The 19060-nt window shown below is 33.4% G+C and overlaps 4 protein-coding genes across 8 annotated transcripts in view; 3 read left to right on the forward strand and 1 right to left on the reverse strand.

The window, feature by feature from the left end:
• Positions 1–4932, forward strand: part of LOC108118289 (allatostatin-A receptor) — an 86428-nt gene extending 81496 nt beyond the window's left edge. For all 5 annotated transcript variants that reach the window (XM_017230890.2, XM_041818063.1, XM_017230891.2 and 2 more), the window contains 5 exons: positions 2111–2229; positions 3378–3453; positions 4314–4469; positions 4525–4633; positions 4716–4932. In XM_017230890.2, coding sequence (XP_017086379.1) covers positions 2111–2229; positions 3378–3453; positions 4314–4469; positions 4525–4629 — 456 coding nt within the window. In that variant the 3' untranslated portion in view covers positions 4630–4633; positions 4716–4932. The remainder of the gene's footprint in view (positions 1–2110; positions 2230–3377; positions 3454–4313; positions 4470–4524; positions 4634–4715) is intronic.
• A 3268-nt stretch (positions 4933–8200) lies between these two features.
• On the forward strand, positions 8201–9466 carry LOC108118282 (probable insulin-like peptide 7). Its single transcript, XM_017230877.2, has 3 exons — positions 8201–8410; positions 8503–8675; positions 8756–9466. Exons 1-3 carry the CDS (start codon positions 8274–8276, stop codon positions 8923–8925), a joined length of 480 nt encoding a protein of 159 aa, XP_017086366.1. The 5' UTR covers positions 8201–8273; the 3' UTR covers positions 8926–9466.
• An 87-nt stretch (positions 9467–9553) lies between these two features.
• LOC108118302 (poly(ADP-ribose) glycohydrolase) lies at positions 9554–12288 on the reverse strand. Its single transcript, XM_017230913.2, has 2 exons — positions 11363–12288; positions 9554–11301 (listed from the first exon to the last, which is right to left on the reverse strand). The coding sequence occupies exons 1-2, from the start codon at positions 12073–12075 to the stop codon at positions 9843–9845; spliced, it is 2172 nt and encodes a 723-aa protein (XP_017086402.1). The 5' UTR covers positions 12076–12288; the 3' UTR covers positions 9554–9842.
• Positions 12289–12720: 432 nt separating this feature from the next.
• LOC108118292 (uncharacterized protein DDB_G0271670) overlaps positions 12721–19060 on the forward strand; it is a 37525-nt gene continuing 31185 nt past the window's right edge. Inside the window, exon 1 of the mRNA XM_017230898.2 lies at positions 12721–12971. The gene's annotated coding sequence lies outside the window, so the exon portion shown is untranslated. The remainder of the gene's footprint in view (positions 12972–19060) is intronic.

A 19060-nucleotide genomic window follows, 5' to 3' on the forward strand; every position in this document is an offset into this window, starting at 1 on the left:
GACATTTTTTTTTCATTCTTTTGATTAGAGATTTGACCTAAAACAAATTTGTAATATTACAAAGTTTTCTTATTTTAGAAAGTTATACATTTTGAAACCCAATATACCTTTTTAATAATGAGTGTAAAATCTGATGAGTGTTGAAGAGAAGATATCCGGCATCATTATGTCAGATCCAGAATTTGTTGTTGGAGTCGGATTCCGGGGATACGGATCTGAGAAGTGTCATCATGGATTATGTCACTACTCGTTCTCGACGTTGTCTCGTTGTCTTTGTTTGTGTTGCCGTCGTCATTGTCTCGTTGTCGATAACGAACGACATGTTCATTGGCCATGGCCATGGGTAAATCCCAACAAAGTGATTTCGATTTCATAGCTGTCAGGCATTCGCCATGCCATAACTGCTCTCTTTCCCGCCCACCGAAATATGAATGCGAAGGCGTGGCAACGATTATTATTAACAATTGCGGTATTGCGCGATTTCATCGATGCACTGCTAAAAAAAAATATATATCAGTAATTTTCAGAATGATTTTAATTAATTACAATTTTTAATAATTTAAGATTATTAGACTTTGAAAACTACGTTTTCTTAAAACTTATTCTTGTAAAAAATTGTAATAATTAGCATACCTTTCTCTATGTGTAACTTTCGCGCTCCCCTTCTTTTTCCGTTTCATTGCTCCCAATTCGAGGCCCCACAATTGATATATGTACATATATTTTGACTTGCACCTTTGTGCATATTTCGGCTGGTACTCATTGCCTGTTTTCCGCTTTTCCACGGCCAATGTAGGGAATGGTATGCCCCTTAATCACTTACACATGACTGCCACCTGCCACCCACAAAGAAATACCGTAACCACTCGAAAGTTAAGGGGCCGCCAAATGAGTTTTAAGTCTATGGCTCATTGGATATCCAAAAAAAAAAAAAAAAAAAAAATGGATGCATAGCCCCAGAAAAATCGAATGGAAAACCGCGTAAAAGAATTCAACTCAATTCAGGGCTTCAAAATACTTTTCTCTCAAAAGTTTGGCATAAAGTCCATAACTAGCGCAAAATAATTCATAAAATTTGTTCCAAAGGGCAAAAATTACTGAAAATTATTCAGTTGATGTTGTATTGGAGTAATTTTAAAGTTCATCAAAAGGAAAGTTTTAAGTTAAAAATCAATTTGTAGATCATATATTAATATTAATTGCCATATTTTAATTAAACTAAACATATAAAAATCCTAGAAAACGTATTATTTTCTGTAAAGCATCTCTTTATTCCTTTTAAAATATCTACCAATGATTAATTATTCCAATTTATGGCCAATTCCGTAGTCGATTCATTTTCGTATATTTTTCAACGAAAAATGCACGGATATTCAACCGGAAACCAGAATAACTACGAGTATTTTCCGCCCGTTTTTCCAACGACACTATCTCACACACATATAGAGTCGTATTTCATGGATATATATATATATATATCTTTTTGTCTGTTGGGAATACGGTTAAGCGGCAGCTGCTGAATGGCAAAAAAAAAGAGTAGGGGTTTCCGGGTTTTTTTTTTCTGGGGCTGGCAAGTGTCTGGTACTCATATCTGGTATCTGGTCAGCATTACGGGTCAGCGCTTCTGACAATTTCCATGCAAAAACAAAAGAAGAAGGTGACGTGGCAGCAGATGGCACAGGGAAAAACCTTCATCCACAAGCAGTCGACAAAAAAATGAGCAAAAAAAAATGTGTCAAATAAATATTATATAATATATTAAGACTAAATAAGAGCCGGCAAGTTATCAGCTGGAAAATTAACAAGCTCGTAGGGTTAGAGTTTTAGAGAAATATATTAGAAAATAAGCCAACCACAAACTTTGGTAACAATATGGCCTTAAGCCCATAGGTTGTAGTCACAATTTCCTAGAAAATTATTTAGCCACAACTTAAGAGCCACAAAAATAAGTGAAAACTTAAATCCATTTCCATAATTATATATATTTTGTACATAAATTGATATTCTCAGCAATCAAATTCAGTTTGACTTTTTAATATTCATTCATTTATGATCTAATTATCAGGCACCTTGGTGATCATAAGACCTAACTAAAATACATTTATTTCAGGTCTCATTCTTTTTATCATCGTATGTGGCGCCTTTAACGCTGATTTGCTTCCTTTATATGGGAATGTTGGCTCGTCTGTGGAAAAGTGCTCCCGGCTGCAAGCCTTCCGCAGAGTCACGGTGAGTATATACTATGCATAGAGCTCTTAAAAGCAAAAATGCAAACACACTTCAGCAAACACACACACAGACAGAAATATCGCGTATACGCCGTGGGTATGGGAATTTTTCCTCTTTTTATTTTTTTTTTTTGGTAGTACTTACGCACCTGCTGCCATGATGAATGCCTTTTTATTAGGCTGTGAGGAAAGCTCATGAGCTTTGGCTCATGCATATTTAAGTGGTCAACGAAACCGAAACATAAGTACAAATGTGAGCGATATTCCCGCAGGATTCTGCCAAAAATTGAGAGGTAAAAAGTGAGTTAAAGGAGTGGGCTAAAGGATAAAGAAAAAGGAAAATATTTATTTATTGTTTAACTTGCTAAAACTAGAAAATGTACTTAAAAATATTGAAGCAAAGCTTAAGTTCTAGTTAGATATTCTTTCTTGCTGCTAATCATAAAAATTAAATATAAATTCTAGATAAAAGAAAAAAAGAAAATGCTAGTTACCAGAGTAACTAAAGCATCAATGCAAGTTACTAAGAAAAAACATACTTTAAGACCAAACTAAAATAGTAAAGTTAGTCAAATAACTCAGGCGTGATCGGGGTCACCAACTATCAATTTGAAGTTAAACTTGCAGAAACTTTAAACTTTTGAAAAATACTTGGTCGAACTTTGGTTCTATCATAAATCGAATACTATTAAATTGTACTCACATTCAGTTGAACAAAACTTTCAAAATGAAATCAATAAAATGTTAAAGAAACTCAAGAAATGCAAGAAAATAAAATGAAATAATAAAAGAAGAAGTTGAGATGTTTAAATCAGATTTAATGCAAATACTTTAATGCAGTGGGTGTCACAAAGGTATATATTTCATGCAATATGCACAATCTTTTGCATCTTTATACTCATATATATGTATATAGTATACATTTTAGGCTGCGTTTTAAATTTGAATGGAAATGAAGTTGCGACGAGTTCGCAATTCGCACGCAAAGTTCATAAATCACCGAGCAGCAGGCAATGCAAAATTCACAAACTGAACTGCGGCATAATTTATATGCACCCCCAGATCTACATATCTCTTTCTATATATATATATGGTATATTGTATAAAGATATCTAGTATATATATTGCTGTATGTTGTTGTATTTACAGAAAGGGAAAACGACGCGTCACACGAATGGTTGTTGTTGTCGTATTGGCATTTGCCATCTGCTGGTTGCCCATACATGTAAGTAAAACTCACACACACACACACACACACACTAACATTATTGAAGAAATGTAATCAAAAAATATAAAAAAGAACAAAATCCTGCATACATTGTAAAATGCAATGGAAATCTGGCAATCAGCTCATTAATGTCAATTTCACAATTTTTGGGGTAAAAATAGTCAAAAGTCAACTGATTGACAGACGACCAGGGAATCATTTCAAACATTTTTTTTACACAAATAACAAAGATTGACATTGAACATTGGAGTATCGAGAGGATATAGTAGTTCAAGGTTGACTGGGATATTCTGAAATACATTATTAACTTAAACCAACTTAAAAGTGAAAAGTAGCAATCGTTTTCCTACTTTAAAGTTCGAACTTACATTTTGAGTAGCTTGATATTGGCATCGACAACAGCTGTTGCTGGCAAACTAAGTTGGGTAGTGGCGATAATAAATTGACATTTCCGATATACATATTCCGGCCCCCCCTGGTTTTTGGGATCTCTCCCCATTTATTTGCTGAAACGTTTAATAAGCCAGCAGCTGGTCCTCCTTGAGTTTGCCAGCACTCAAAGTATTTGCACAAAATCAATGCCCTCACAACTTACGAAACGAAATTACAATTACACAGACATTCTCACGATGTGCAAGATGAGTGAATTGCATTTGTCAATGGCAGCATATGGCAAAAAAAAAATTGTACATTTTGAATGAATTTTAAACTTCTTCTACTTTAAACTTCTTAGTCTACTAAGTAAAAGAGCTTGCAAACTTAATTTTAAAAATATACTCTCCTCGGTTTCTGAACTTCAGTTCATATATTTTATCTTGAGAGAGGTTTAATACCTATTTACAATACCCTTTTTTCAGGTTATCCTTGTGCTGAAGGCACTGAATCTTTATGGAGGCAGTCACTTGTCGGTCATCATCCAGATTATATCGCATGTGGTGGCCTACACAAATTCCTGCATTAATCCCATACTATATGCCTTCCTGTCCGACAACTTTCGCAAGGCATTCCGCAAGGTTTGTGATTCTTAAAGATTTCCTAAGTTTTTTTTAAGATTTATATATCCTGTAGGTGGTTTGGTGTGGCAGCCCACCGCCTCTGATGACCAATCAACAGGTGACCAAGACGACGCGAACTGCAACCGGCAACGGAACGTCCAATATTGAAATGCTCTAAGCGGGTAAATATATATAGTTTAATAATAATAAATATAAAAAAATCTAAAATACTTATAATTTCTTTTTATATTCCTTTTTTTACAGCTCTTGAATTGCGAAACGTCCCATCATTTTTTGAAGGCGACTTTCAAACTCAAAACAGAAAATGTGAATTTAAAGCTAACAAGAAATACAAAAATAAAATGTTTATTATAAAAAATTGTAAACACGGCGCATATAAGTTAACTAAAAACATTAACTAACCAATATATGTCTATAAGGAGAATTTAATTTTCCGAATTAAAAAATGTTTCTTAAACAATTTGTTAACTTTTAAATTGATTTAAATTTTATTTTTAGCATAAAGACGATGTAGAAATTTTATTTATAAAAAAACTTTAAATCTAAGCAAATAGTTTTAAGTATATAAAATATAAAATTTAATTTTATAAAAAACCGAAAGCTTACAATTTAATTGTTGAAATTTTTGCAACTAAAATATTGAAAATGGCAAAAAAAAAAAAAAATAAACTGAAAACTGAAACAGATATGCTGTTAAATCCGTGTGGCAGAAATTGATGGAGGTGACATAAAAATTAATGAGTAGAATTAATGAACGGCGGAATTCCTGTAACAATGTGTAGATTTCTGTGTAATTTGCGTATGTGTCATTTAGTAATTAAGCGTTGAATAGCAAAAATGTATAATTAAAAAAGATGATATTAAATCCATTAATATGACCACAAAAGAGATTTAACGCTGGCAAAGATTGGAATTTAAATGAAACAATTTATGAAACCCAAATTAGACTCTTGGGTTTCCTATACTATATATATATATATATATATATTATATGACAAAAGTAGCACAAATGATAACTGAAATTTGTAGAACTCTTAAGGAAAAAAACCTTTAGATTAACTGAGCTGTAATTTTAAAGGCAGATAAATGTTAAACTAAATGCATTCTCGATTTAAGGGCTACATAGGTAATAGGAACTACTAATAATTTCTAATGCTAGCACAGCTCAATTGGATATAGATTGCCTCTACTAATAATCCCATCAAGCATTTCCCTTATGCAAATTAAGTCAATCCAATTTTAATACAGTAGTAAAGAAATGAGATACACACAGATATATGTACTATTTTCATCAGCATAAATTATAGAAACTTTTGAATCAGAAGAAACATTAGCCATGAGTCCCCATTTCCATTTCCTATTAGATTTTAATTAATTCATAAATAAGCCGATTGTTGACCATGCGAAATGTTTTCGTTATGACATAAATTAATCATGTAAATTACAATATGCATTACAATATTTATATAACTTTGACTATTAAATAAGGAAAATCGATTAAAGATTGTTTGGTTGACATTTGTTTTTTTTTTTTTTTTTTGCATGGCTTCGGCCTTGCCGAATTTAAATCAAACAAAAACTATAGAAATAAATAACGATTTAGATTAAGAATATACATAAAGGGGAGTAAGTGTTCCTATTCAAAATATTTTTGTTATTCCTTCCCGACGATAAAAGGATGCAATTTATTTTTATAGCATACTTTTTAGATGAAATATTTATTATTTTTCCTTTGTCACTCGCACATAAACACCAAAATTATTTAGTGAATTCTATTTAATAAGTAATTAATAGATTTAAACAATGCTCTTAAACAAAATGTATAATAAAATCCTGCTTGAATATAATAAAAAACTTATATAAATATATTGCTATTAAGAACACCTACTCCCTTTTCAGTATAATGCCATATTTAACCTATATATCAGCAATATATATAGCAACATAAATGCGGATTTATGTGTTTATATTTGTATTTGTAAATGTATTCTACTGCATTCCTAGCACAGTTGTGGAATTGAACAATATTTGAATTTAGAAAAGGAAACAACCGAAAAAAAATAAAACCAAAATCGTAAAAAGCGGAAAAATTTAAATATTCTAGAACTTAAGCTACAAACCGAACAAGTTTTTTTTTTTGTGTGCCCTGTAGGGTATTCGCTAGCCGCCTAGCCTCACAAAAAAAAAATTGAGAAAACTAGCGAGTAAAAAATGCATTATGAAATGTACTCAAATATATATACGAGTATAAATATATATACATACATATATATATATTTTTTTTTTGGATTATCAGTTATGCAGCAAAATAGTTGAATAGCATAAGAAATGAAAAGCAGAACTTATTGTATTTGTATATGAATGTAAATGTACAATAAAAATTTGTTCATTGTGTTAAATAAAATTGATGACTCTGTGTACACAAAATTCCATTCTGGTTTTTAAGTGACAAAACAAACAGCCGTTTACGGCTCTTAAATTACATAATATATTTGTAATCAAGTTAATCAAAATGGAAGCCTATTTGCAATGGCTTTAAAAATATTCAAACAATTTTCGCATTAATTTAACACTTTATTTATTTACTCATTGATTTCAACTGATTGTTTGTTGATTTAAAGTAAATATTTGTTTAGCGAAGGTGAAATACAAAATAACTGCTTGGTTATATTAACACACTTTAAAGAAACTTTTCGAGTTTATAGTTTTGTTAACACATCCAAAAAAAAAAAAAAAATAACAGAAAAAATAAGGCTCCTAAAAGGCAACCAACCACCGTCAAAGCCATCCAAGAACTGAACTCGAAAAAATGAGCAAAGGAAAAAAGGACTTGGAACTTGGTCTTGGACTTGGCACTGTTGTAACATTGTGGCCAGGAAAGGTGCATCATAAATTCGCACAGAATGTGTAAACAACGACATTATTTAGCTAACCTATTGTCTCGTGTGGGCGGCTTTCTATATGCTGCTTACAGTGGGCTTGAAAACAAAAATGATACTTAAAAAAAATATATACAAAATTGAGTTAATAATTTTTTCATACTATTTGATATACATATATATTTTAAAATTTAATCTTAATTATTTCAAAGAAAACTGTGATTTTAGCTGAGTTAAAGTTAATTTTAAATTTATAAGGCTCAACGTTAAGCTATAAGATCTAAATTTATTTTTTAGTAATGTTATCCCATTATCCTCTTTTACTTTGCCAATACTTTTTCTTTTTAGCCCACTGTGTCGCTGGCATGGGCCGTATTGAAATTCGTGCAAATATTGGAAAATTTATGCCAACTTCGAAATAAAAACAAGTGCCCCGGCATTCGGCTCGTTTTACGAGGCAAACAGCTAACTTACCCGCTTTTATGTTGTTTTGTTAACTAAGCAACAGGTTGCAGGTGGGCCCGAATGGCCGAATGGTCAAATGTGGAAAATCACAGGTGAACAGAGTTAGAGAAGTGGGTCCAATTTGTGGTGTCCAATGGAGCCGGGAGATAAACAAGACAATAACCGGACAATTGCTGCCGTTGCTCTTCATTAGATCGAATTGGCCGAGTGTGTAAAAATGCTGTCCTGACCCGGGCCTCATTACTTCAAATAGAACGCTGCACCACCGATTTAATTATGCCGCCGACGCCCGACATTTGGCCGCCGCCACCTTTCTGGTGGAATCCGGGCTCCGGTTATATTTCAAAACCGGACAACACACCGGCCAGAGCGTTCAGTTGCCACGCATCCGCCGTGTGAGCCACATCAAGGATCAGAATCCCAAGAACCATCAAGTGGAACTCCAGTAATACCTGTAATGTCCAAGATGATATTACCTAACTCGGGCAGCTGGACACTTTGTGGTGCTGTTCTCTTGTTCGTCTTGCCGTTGATTCCAACGTCGGAGGCACTGCAGCACACGGAGGAGGGTCTCGAGATGCTATTCCGTGAACGGTGAGTTAGCGGAGTTTTACGTAGTGCTAGGATACGAAAAAATAATACGAAAGTTTTTAAATAATATATTAAAAATATATATATTTGTATAGTTCCCAATCGGACTGGGAGAATGTGTGGCACCAGGAGACGCACTCCCGCTGTCGGGATAAGCTGGTCCGTCAGCTTTATTGGGCTTGCGAAAAGGATATTTATCGACTGACACGGCGCAACAAGAAGAGGACAGGCAATGACGAGGCTTGGATCAAAAAGAGCGCCACTGATCGTAAGTCTATAGAGAACTATATTTATTAAAAACCCAACATAGATATAGAAGTTTTAAATACATTCTGACCCTTTTTCCAGCTGATGGTTCTACTTGGCTGCATGTCAACTATGCCAATATGTTCCTAAGAAGTCGCCGATCTGATGGACATACTCCATCGATCTCGAATGAATGCTGCACCAAGGCGGGCTGCACTTGGGAGGAATACGCCGAGTATTGTCCATCTAACAAACGACGCAATCACTACTGATTCTCCAGCGATCTGCGGCATCGTTGGATCTGCTTAGATATATAAAATCATCTATATATATTCGCTTTTTTTTCGTGGTTGTTGTTGATGTTCTTGTTGTGGTGAAATAAAGTCTTATTGAAAATAAACAGGTTTTGGTTTAAAAAAAAAACACACTTTACTACATATTTTACATTATATATACGAATAGAACCTATATACAGTTTTGATTCTCTTCGTCAGCTTAGTCTAAAAAAAAATTACAAGAATATGAAAATGGAAAGACAAGTAGAAAGCTACTTTCAGGCTTTAAATGGTATGGAACATATATTTTTTTGCATTTGGTTTATATTTCGTGACCATTATATATGTCAACTTTAAATCAATTCCTCGGAATATAACACGATGTTAAATATTATGATAACATGATATGATACAATATATCAGTCAAGCTTTTCATTCACATCACAAGTAACAATAGTTTTATTCAACATATTAAACTTAATTTTTCTTGCGATATATTATTTAAAGTTTTAAATACCTATCTTGGTTTAACAGTTTAATTTAAATTTTAAAATAACAAAATAGAGTAAGGATTTATAGAGTATTTTGTTTAAAAATTACAATAACTGCCAATGAAATTTTATTTATTATTTAAAAATGAACAGTCAACTTTTTAAATTCCTTTTTGTAAACTGCCATGCCAAAAAAAATTTGGTAATTTGGAAATTAGTATTTATGTTAGCAAGTAGGAGAACAAATAATCTTGAATAAATTTTATAACTTTAAATACATTAAGAAAACTCTTGGAGTGTTTGTAAAAATCGTTAGAAGTCAAAATGTAGCAATTTCTATGTTTTAAGCTTTACATAAAGATTAAATTCCTTTTAGATCTATTTGTTTACGGGCAGTACGAATCTTCTACGAAAATATATTACTTAGTCAACATGATCCTCCTTATCCTCAACCTCGTTCTCCTTCCGACTCTTAGCTGGACCCTCAGCTTTGCTGCAACTGGCCGGTTTGCGTGGTCTCTTCGATGCATTTCCCTTTTCGTAATGAGAGTCCAACATCTCGAGCAGGGTTAACTGACGGCCACCTGTTCCAGCTACTTTCGACCCAGAACTACTGCTCTTGGCCGGTGTGCTGTTGTTACTGACTTCCTCGCCGATGTTTGCATCCAAACTGGCCGCCTCCATCATGGCATTAGCTTCCTCATCATCGGACAGCATAAGAATGGCCTGCTCCGGCGAAGAATTCGAATTATTTTGCGATGAAGGCGAGGGAAAAAGGTCGGGACTTTGTTGAGAGATGGATTTTGAAGCGGCTGCTTTTTTGATTTGTTCTGGCGAAGATTTCACTGATGTAGAGGGTTTTGATTCCGATTTCGCTTCTTCCGAACCAGCTGCTTTCGATGTTCCAACTTCTGCTGCTGCTCCTTCTCCAGGTTCAGCTCTGATCTTTTTCAATTCCTCCTTTATAAATTCATATAGCTTCTTTTTGGTTGCCTTACCCTCACGCGGCTCCGCGGAGCTCTTTTCTTTCATAAGCCTACTGTAGGACCTTAAAATACTCCAAAGCTGCTGCACTGTGGTCCCTTCTCTTCGAAATAGGAGCCACATGTCATGGAAATCATTTCTAAACTCAGTATTTCCAAAGGTATAGTAGGCCAAAGGTCTGCCCACCTGAGCGCATACCATGAGTTGCAGCAAGGCTTTTAGGTAGGAATCTCCGCCGAATGCACCACACCCCCAATTGCCAGTGGCTACTCCTGGTGGCGGCGTAATCATATAGTGGGCAAACCCAATATACGCCTTGTTGAGCTCTCTTTCCATAAGATCCTCACGATACTGGTGATGTGACTGAACAAAATGCAGGGCATCAATAGCAACAATTGCCGTTTGACGACGATGAGAGCTGTCTTTGGGCGTGGAATCCTCACAGTTGCCTGACCACTCGAAGCTACCGGCATATCCTGTGTAGTTACTATATCTTTCAGCCCCCAACATCACTAATGCCTCGAAGGGACGCAGACTCTCCGTAAAGAGTTTGCCCGCCAAGAGCTCCGGACAGATGACAAAGCGTATCTCCTCCTGTACACAGCCATGTCCCAAAACACCGCCACCCAAATATTTGTTGGCAAAGTCTACCTGAAGCAGCCCAATCCCATGATCCTCGATTGTTCCCTCAGCGTCCACATGCAATGGCACATCACCCAGGGACGCTTCACTCTGGCTCCAATCGACCTGATGTTCTGGCAAACCGCTACGACGGACAAAGGTTACCACACCATTGGGTACATTGCTAGCATCCCGCTCTGTGGGACAAACGCGACGGAAATAATGCATGATGCATTTGAGCTTCTCCAGGACTGCTGGTCCCGAAGATTGGTAAAGCCTATTAAGAATGATATATACTTATATACATCTTGATACGTCTTATATTTGATATTAATTACCTGTTAAAGTTGATATCTGGAAAACTACTGTACTCGGACTTTCTCTTGAGGGTGTTCCTTCGGGGAAAGGTGCACAGAAAGGCATTGGCCAAAAGACAGGAGATCTGCTGCTGACTCAGGGTCAAGGAGGCATTCTTTAGCTGCTTTAAAAGTGGGACCGGTGCTTGAATCAACTCCGGTAGTCGCAATGCCAGTCGTATTATGCGCGGCAATAGATCTTCAAAGAATACCCGTGATTCACTCTCGTCCAGCTCCTCTTCCAGAAGTTGATGAAGGGCACGAAAGTTCCATTGATTTCTATAGGTACTATTATACGATAATATGGCCGCCTGGAGTTCCTCACTCGTTTCGATCGGTTGGAGAAGAGCTCTTTCAATCATTCCCCAGCGCGAATCGATAGTGGTGCTACCATCTGGGTTTTCCCTCGGGTATTTCGACTCCGGCGCACAAGGCAAACGTACATGCTCCGAATCCCATTTTCCAGGGGCTTTGTGTGGGCGTGGTGGAGTATCACGGATAGGCAGTTGATACATCACCCGGTGATTATTCCCAGCTGTGACATCTGGCAAATTATCCAATTCGTAGGGATCGAGATTACGATGTATGGCCTCCATGGGCACTCCACGCCAGGAATCACCTAAAGAATCCACATGATTTTTCGGTTCCTCCACCGCTTCCACTTTGGAAATCCCGCCATCCGGTGACTGTGACATCTTGGCGGAATTTAACCAAACTACCTCAACCAGTGGGTTGGTCAATAGGGATCCACTTGCTCTACGGCTAAGTGCCGAAGATTGGTAGATCCTCTGCAATATTCGGAAAATAATTGAATTTTTATTATTTTCCGTTTTCCGATTGCAATATTGCGAAATGTGACCAGACTGCTGTAATGCCGGTGTTGTTAGAGGTGAACGATAGTTCTGCCGAATAAAAAAAACAGCGTGAAAATACTAAAAATTAATGATTTTAAAAATATATAGTAGAGTAGACATAGAGTAATTCTTCTCTGTTATTTCTCTTATATATTTTCTATATTCACTATAAAACACAGTTTCAAGGCCTGTATATAAGTTCTAGATTTGATTTAAAGTTTCACAGAATATATTTATAACAACATAAAAATAAGCATTATATTGAAAGAATATATAAATAAATATATACCTTACAGTTGTTATGCTACATAAATATTGGTTTAGCCCTAGAGAATATGTGAACATTGATTTATGTTTTAAAAGTCTCTGATTTAAATTTAGCGCCCTCAAGTGACGGTCTAGTTGGTATTTTTCCAACACTATCTACCGTACTTAATTACCAACCCGATTAAATACCAAATGCGTGCGATGCAATGCGAATTGCAAAAAAAACCGGGTTGTGAAAACAGCAACAACAAATAAACAGAGATTAAAACAACAAATCACCACGCAAATTGTCAACTATTTTCACTATTTTTTTAAAAGTGCGATAATCAAACCAAAAATAAGCGCAAAAAGTGAGGAGAAATACAAAGTAACCCCGTGGTAAACAGAAAAAAGTGCACTTACTCAGGAAAATAATGTTAAATTCGACTAAAATCAGCGATTAGGAAATTTAAACTAAAAAGTACACAAAGGTAAGAAACAATATGGAAATAGTCGCTAACTATTTAGATAAATAGTTTTCTGTCTAGACGCAAATTTGTGTATTTTATTTTAGTTGACGTCAGTGACTAAATCGCGGTTTCTTTCTTTTTTTTTTTGTATTTTTTAACCCCAATTATGGCGCTCTCACTCGCACTTGTGTGATTTTTGTATTTTACCTCTCTTTTGTTTAAGCTTACGTGTTGAAAAGAAGCAGAAAAACCGCTGCATACACGTGCAAAAATTCTGAGAGAGTTTAAAAGAGAGAAAGAGTGCTTTTGTTTGATTTGAAAGCGTCGCAAAAACAATATAAAAAAGATAATAAAACGACAAACACACACACGTATGCAACAAAAAAGAAAAGCAAAAGCAAATTCGCAGCTAGCTAAAAACCAAAATAAATATAATTTATTGAATGTACTTTTGCTAAAGTTCAACACACCTTTATCTCTCCGCGAAATTTCTATCGCCCAATTTCTTTTGCTCCTTTTTGCGGAGGCGTAAACAAACGAAAAACAAAAAAAGCTCAAAAAGGGGAGCAAAAAAACAATAACAAAATAGAAAACAAAAAATAATTATCGGAAGAATTCTTCGTTTCTCTTCTTCGTTCTTCTCTTCTTATTTTTTCGTGCTTGTGTTTAGCCTTCAAATTTGCTTAGATTTCGCCTTGACCATAACCTAGAAATTTACCAAAAAGTACTGTAAAGCCTCCATAAATCGAACTGTCTTAAAAATTATATAAAAATTGTACACGCAACATAGTCAAGTAAAAGTATCTTGAAAAAACAAATAATTTTGTATCTTATAATTAATATAGATATTAATTAGCTATTATTCAACATTTTACTTAAAATCTAAACTGTAAGCGATACAAATTAACTTCAGAATTAATTTTTAAACATATTTTTAAAAAATGAAAAACCAAATATTTTGTCAGTAACTAAATTTCGAATTCTTGAAGCTCCACTGCACCAATAGCGCTGTCTCTTTTCTAATTTGCGTCAGTGCAAAAGAAATGGAAAGAGAGGAGAGGTTGCCCAGAGGGAGTGGTAAAAAAAAAAACAAGCAACAACAAACTTTCATAGAGCCAAATAATCGCATAGAAAAAGCAAACAATGAAAAACGCCCAAAAAATGCAAAAAGTTAGTAAACTTATTCAAGGTCACCTCAAAAGCTTGAACTAATACTAATCAAAAGCTGGAAGAAGAAGGCTGCAGTTCTATGAGTCAATTTCAAAAGTTCAACAAAACAAAGAGACGAAAAAATCAATTTCGAAATGGAATTACTTGGTTTTTTTTCGAAATTACAGTCGAAATAGATTTATTTACAGAGGTTTTGAAATAAAGAAAAGTTAAGTTCTTAGATTGATTTATTTAATTGGTAAAAAATAATAGCTTTATTTCCACAGACTCGTAAAGTTCGTTTTACAAAGTGATGACTGTTGATTTGTTTGTGAATATAATAGATGCACATATGTAAATACATTTGTATGCATTTATGTGTGTGCTTATGTATAGTAAGGGGTGTTATATCATGTGATCTATAATTGTTTCAAATGTTTGGGGTTAAAAGCTGTCACTGTCATAACATCTAAAAGGATCTTTTGGTGTTTTTCTTGTTTGGTTTTTCTTTATTTCAAGTTATCAAATCACTTTATTGGCTCCTGCCTGCTTAATAAAAATAAACCAAAAACAAAAAACTGAAATGATAAATAAAATTGTTTTTGCGTGTTTGTGTTTCGCTTATTATTTTTTTTTTCTCTTTTTTTGTTTTCGTCAACGCGACTTGGCTCACGTTGGCAAAACAAAGTGCAAAACAAAGAAGAGGATGATGAACGAAAAGAGGAAGATAAAATGGAGAAAACCTCGCAATTACAGTGCATATTGGATATCTTTATATGAATATATGTACCATTATTCCTATTATAATACAAATTTGATAAGTTTAAATATACTCTTAGAATTATATAATTTGTGTGCTCATTGCAAATGCCAATTGAATACTCAATGCATTCGAGTGCAAACACATAGAGGGAGAGGCAAATAGATAACTAGAGGGAGACGGCAGACCACACGTGTTGCTAAGGAGGGTCGCTCAACTTTATCGCCCATTCTCTTCCTCCCCTACCCCCTTTCATGTACCATTGGAACCCCCAGCTTTTATTTATTTATTCTTTTTTCGTGTTTTGTCTGAAAAAAAATCGCACACTCTCACAAACAAAATAAGAACAACAAAAACCGAGTGCAAAATAAATAATTCGCATGCGCGGATGACCTTGAAAAATTCTAGAAGACGCGAAAAGCGAGACTGCGACGCCTGCAATGCGAAATGAGCAAGAAAAAAATATACAAAAGAATAAAAAAAAAAAAATCACGAATAAGAGCAAATTTTTCTTCAAGAACAAAAACAAATAAAGACAGAAAATGTTGCTTCTTTAATGAGAAAAATTCCAAAAAAAAAAAAATATACACAAAAGTGCAATAAGTAAAAGCTTCAGAAAATATGAGCATGGGTACAACGTTAAATAATAACAATAGCTTTTTAATGTAATGTTTAATCCTTAAATATGCTGACCTGGTAATTTGTTTAGGAATAATTTTACAGACATATAAATTTGATGGTATATTTTTTCCGATTGGAAATAAGACAAATATCTAAATGTTTTTGTTATAATATACATATTGTTAACATTTTAAATATAAATAAGTAGGTTTAAACGTATATTAACTATAATATAAAAAAAACAAATATTTCCTTTGAATGGTAAAAAAAGAGGGTGTTATACTAACTGTCAGAAGTCATAAAAAATTTATTTATTTACGGTTAGTTGCTTATGCAAAATGGTCCGCAAAAATTCATGTGTTTTTGAAAATGATTGTTTTATTTATTTTTTGCTTTTACTTTTGGCAATGTTCACGCCCCCATCAGCACAAAAAAGAGAAATCGTTTTTTACTCATTTCATTTTTTTTTTTTTGCACGTTTTCAAAATAAAATCCAAACAAGCAAAAACGAAACGAAAATACACAATAAATAAGAAAAAAAAAGTTCATAAATATGCAAGAAGCACCAACAAAAAAATAAAAACAACAATATAACAAAAATAAAAACAAAAGGTACTGGCCAGTCAAGAAGGCCTTAACCCCAATAAATGTGTAAAAACAATTAAAAAACAACAACAACAAAAAAGCATGAGCAAAAATTTATAGCAATAGCAACAACATCACAACAAATGCGGCACAATCAAAACCATACAAATAATTTTACAAAAATATCTTAATTATAGGGATTTGTGGGCGGTGAAAGTGAAAATATTTAACTTTAAATATCCAATAGAACTGTATTTAAAATCACATTCAAAAATATTATTAAAAATGCATAAACATAAAAATATTGATTAAAATGTATAATAAATGAATTACCTTATTAAAAGTACTTACAACACAAGTATCAATTAATTAACAATATTTAATACCCAATAATGTAATTAACAAACAAAATAAGTTCACTTGGGATTATTATATAACGAATTGAAAAACAGAAAACCTTGAGACAACCCAAATAAAAAAAACATAATAAAAGTACGTAAAAAATAAAATACAAAAAGTATAAAAAAAAGATAACAAATAAAGCGAATTCGTGTTTTTTGTTGTCAGGCAAACAATTACAATTATTTCCACATTAAAAGTTATTTGGTTGCTGCGAAAATTAATTCGTTTTTAATTTGGCGAACATAGGTCTATAATGCTATCTCTTTTTCACCTTTTGAGAACACCTTCCGATGTTTGTCTTTGTTCGATTTTGGTCATATATCTTATACATATATATTTATATATATACAGGAAGTAGATAATAATGTATGTCAACCAGATAAATACCCAACAAATATATACAAATACTTTGTTCGCATTTGTTTTTTGTGTGTTTAATGCTTAGTTTAATTTCTTTGATTTTTAAACTTTTTTTTATTTTAGAACTCAGCGTTTATGTAGCTTAAATTAGTTAAGAGATACTTGTATGTACGAAAAAAGATTAAACGTAGATTGTTTATCTTTTGGTCTAATTTAATATAAATCGTTTAACATAATCAATTTAAATTTAACAAATAAACTATAAAATCTCGGTTAATTTTACCGTTTTCTTAGATTTTTTTTAAAATTATTTCCGCTTTAATTTTTACAGTTAGCCTTGCAATTTCATCATGTATCGTCTTTTTTTCTTACGCGGCTGACGTCAGCGAAGCTAGCATTGCCGTCAACGTTGGCAGAGGCGTTGTAACAGAGTTCTATTTGATGGGGGCCTCAGTAGAAAAGGGGAGCATTAGTCACTTGTGTCAGTCACAGACTAAATGGCACTTGTTGTTCGTTTGTAGAGGCAAACAAAAAAAATGGGAAAAATAGTGAGGGAAATACTGTGGTAAGGGCAGGAGGTTTTTAAAGTCCCCTCTCTTACCACCCACCTCCCACTCCGCCATACGTTAACTAACACAAAAGTAAGGCAAAGCAAAAGGCTGATAAGCTAAAAAAAAAGTGAGTAATAATCACACAATCCAAAAGTGACGAATTGCAGGTGTCGGTTTAAATACATATGTAGGTAATTTATAAATCTATATAGAGAGGGACTAAAAGAGGGTATATATTTCGCAATATCAGGCAAATAAATTTGTTTGTGTTCTTGGAAAATTGCAATTGCAATTCAAAACTTGGCCTAATTAAAGGTCTTCCAATGTCTTTAAATAATAAAAAAAGGGTGCAGTTTAAGAAAAAAGCGGAAAAACTTAATGAGATTCTAAATTATTTATATAAGAGCTAGAAAGTATGCTTTAAATTATAAAACATGCAAATGTACCACCCTTAATATTTTTATCTTTTTTAAAATATTTCAGTATTTTTTAAATTTTTTTTATTTATTTCTCGGAATTTAAAAAGAGATATCCTAGAGCTCACATATTCATCAACAATATATTCCGTTCTAGCAAATCTTCAAAGCAAAAACTAAATACCAAATTTTTTCCACACTCTTGTTAAATATTAATCAACAAAAACCATCAGCGAAATAATAATAACAAAAAGGAATGATCGAAAATTATAAATAATTATTTTTGTCAAATTTTCAATGTCAACGTTTTCATAAAATTTTCAGCACACAAATTGGGCATTCTTTTTTTTCAGTTTTCCATTCGAATTTTTGTTTTTCGGCTATTGCACTCTGATTTACGTGTTTTTCGTTAAATTAAAAAAAAAGTCTTTTCTCTTTTTTTTTTTCTTTTTTCTTTCTTGTCTTTTAAGTCACCTATGTTTTATCATGTTATTTTGTTTTCCTTTGGTATGTTAAAAAAAAGGTTTTTTTTAACATTTTAGTTTTTTTCTTTTTTATGTTGTTCCATTTAGATTTTAGTTTTATAGTATTTAATTTTAATTTATAGTGATTTGTTTCTCAGTTCTATTTCCTTGTTAAGTTTTTTTTTAACTAGAAAATATTTTATTCTGTAAATTTTTAAAAATTGTATTTTGTATTTTTTGTTACATTTTTTTACCGTCAATTTTATTATACAATTATTTTCATCAACTTGTTGTGGCTGCTTAATGTCGTCCATTGTTCGTTGCCCTAAGAGAGAGAAAAACAAAAAGAGAGCGGAAAGAGAGTCTATTTTTTCACACATTGCACATGTCTCCATTACTGTAAGCCTGTGCGTATGTGTGTTTCGTATCTGACATCAGCGACAACAATAACAAAGCAACGTGCGCCAGCAAAGCAAAAACAAAATCAAAAAGGAAAAAGAAAAGGAAGAAACACAAACGAAGACAACAACAAAAGGCAAACCAGTAAACACGTCAGCCAAGTCATTGAACACAAAAAGAGCACGCAAAGTAAAGAGCGAGTGAAAAAGAGCGCAAAACAATTACAGCGCGATAAAGAGCATGAGAGAGGGAGAGTCGTTTGCGTGGCAGCTTTTCGGTTTTGCTTTTAGCAAAAGAAAAGGCAAACAAACTAAAGCTGACACGTGAGCTTACCTAAAAGCAAAATATAGAGTTAAAGAGCGCGAAGTTTAAGAGAATGAGTTAAAGAGATCACCACATATAC

Source organism: Drosophila eugracilis, unplaced genomic scaffold, assembly GCF_018153835.1.
Source record: "Drosophila eugracilis isolate 14026-0451.02 unplaced genomic scaffold, ASM1815383v1 contig_2147, whole genome shotgun sequence".
Lineage (NCBI taxonomy): Eukaryota > Metazoa > Arthropoda > Insecta > Diptera > Drosophilidae > Drosophila > Drosophila eugracilis.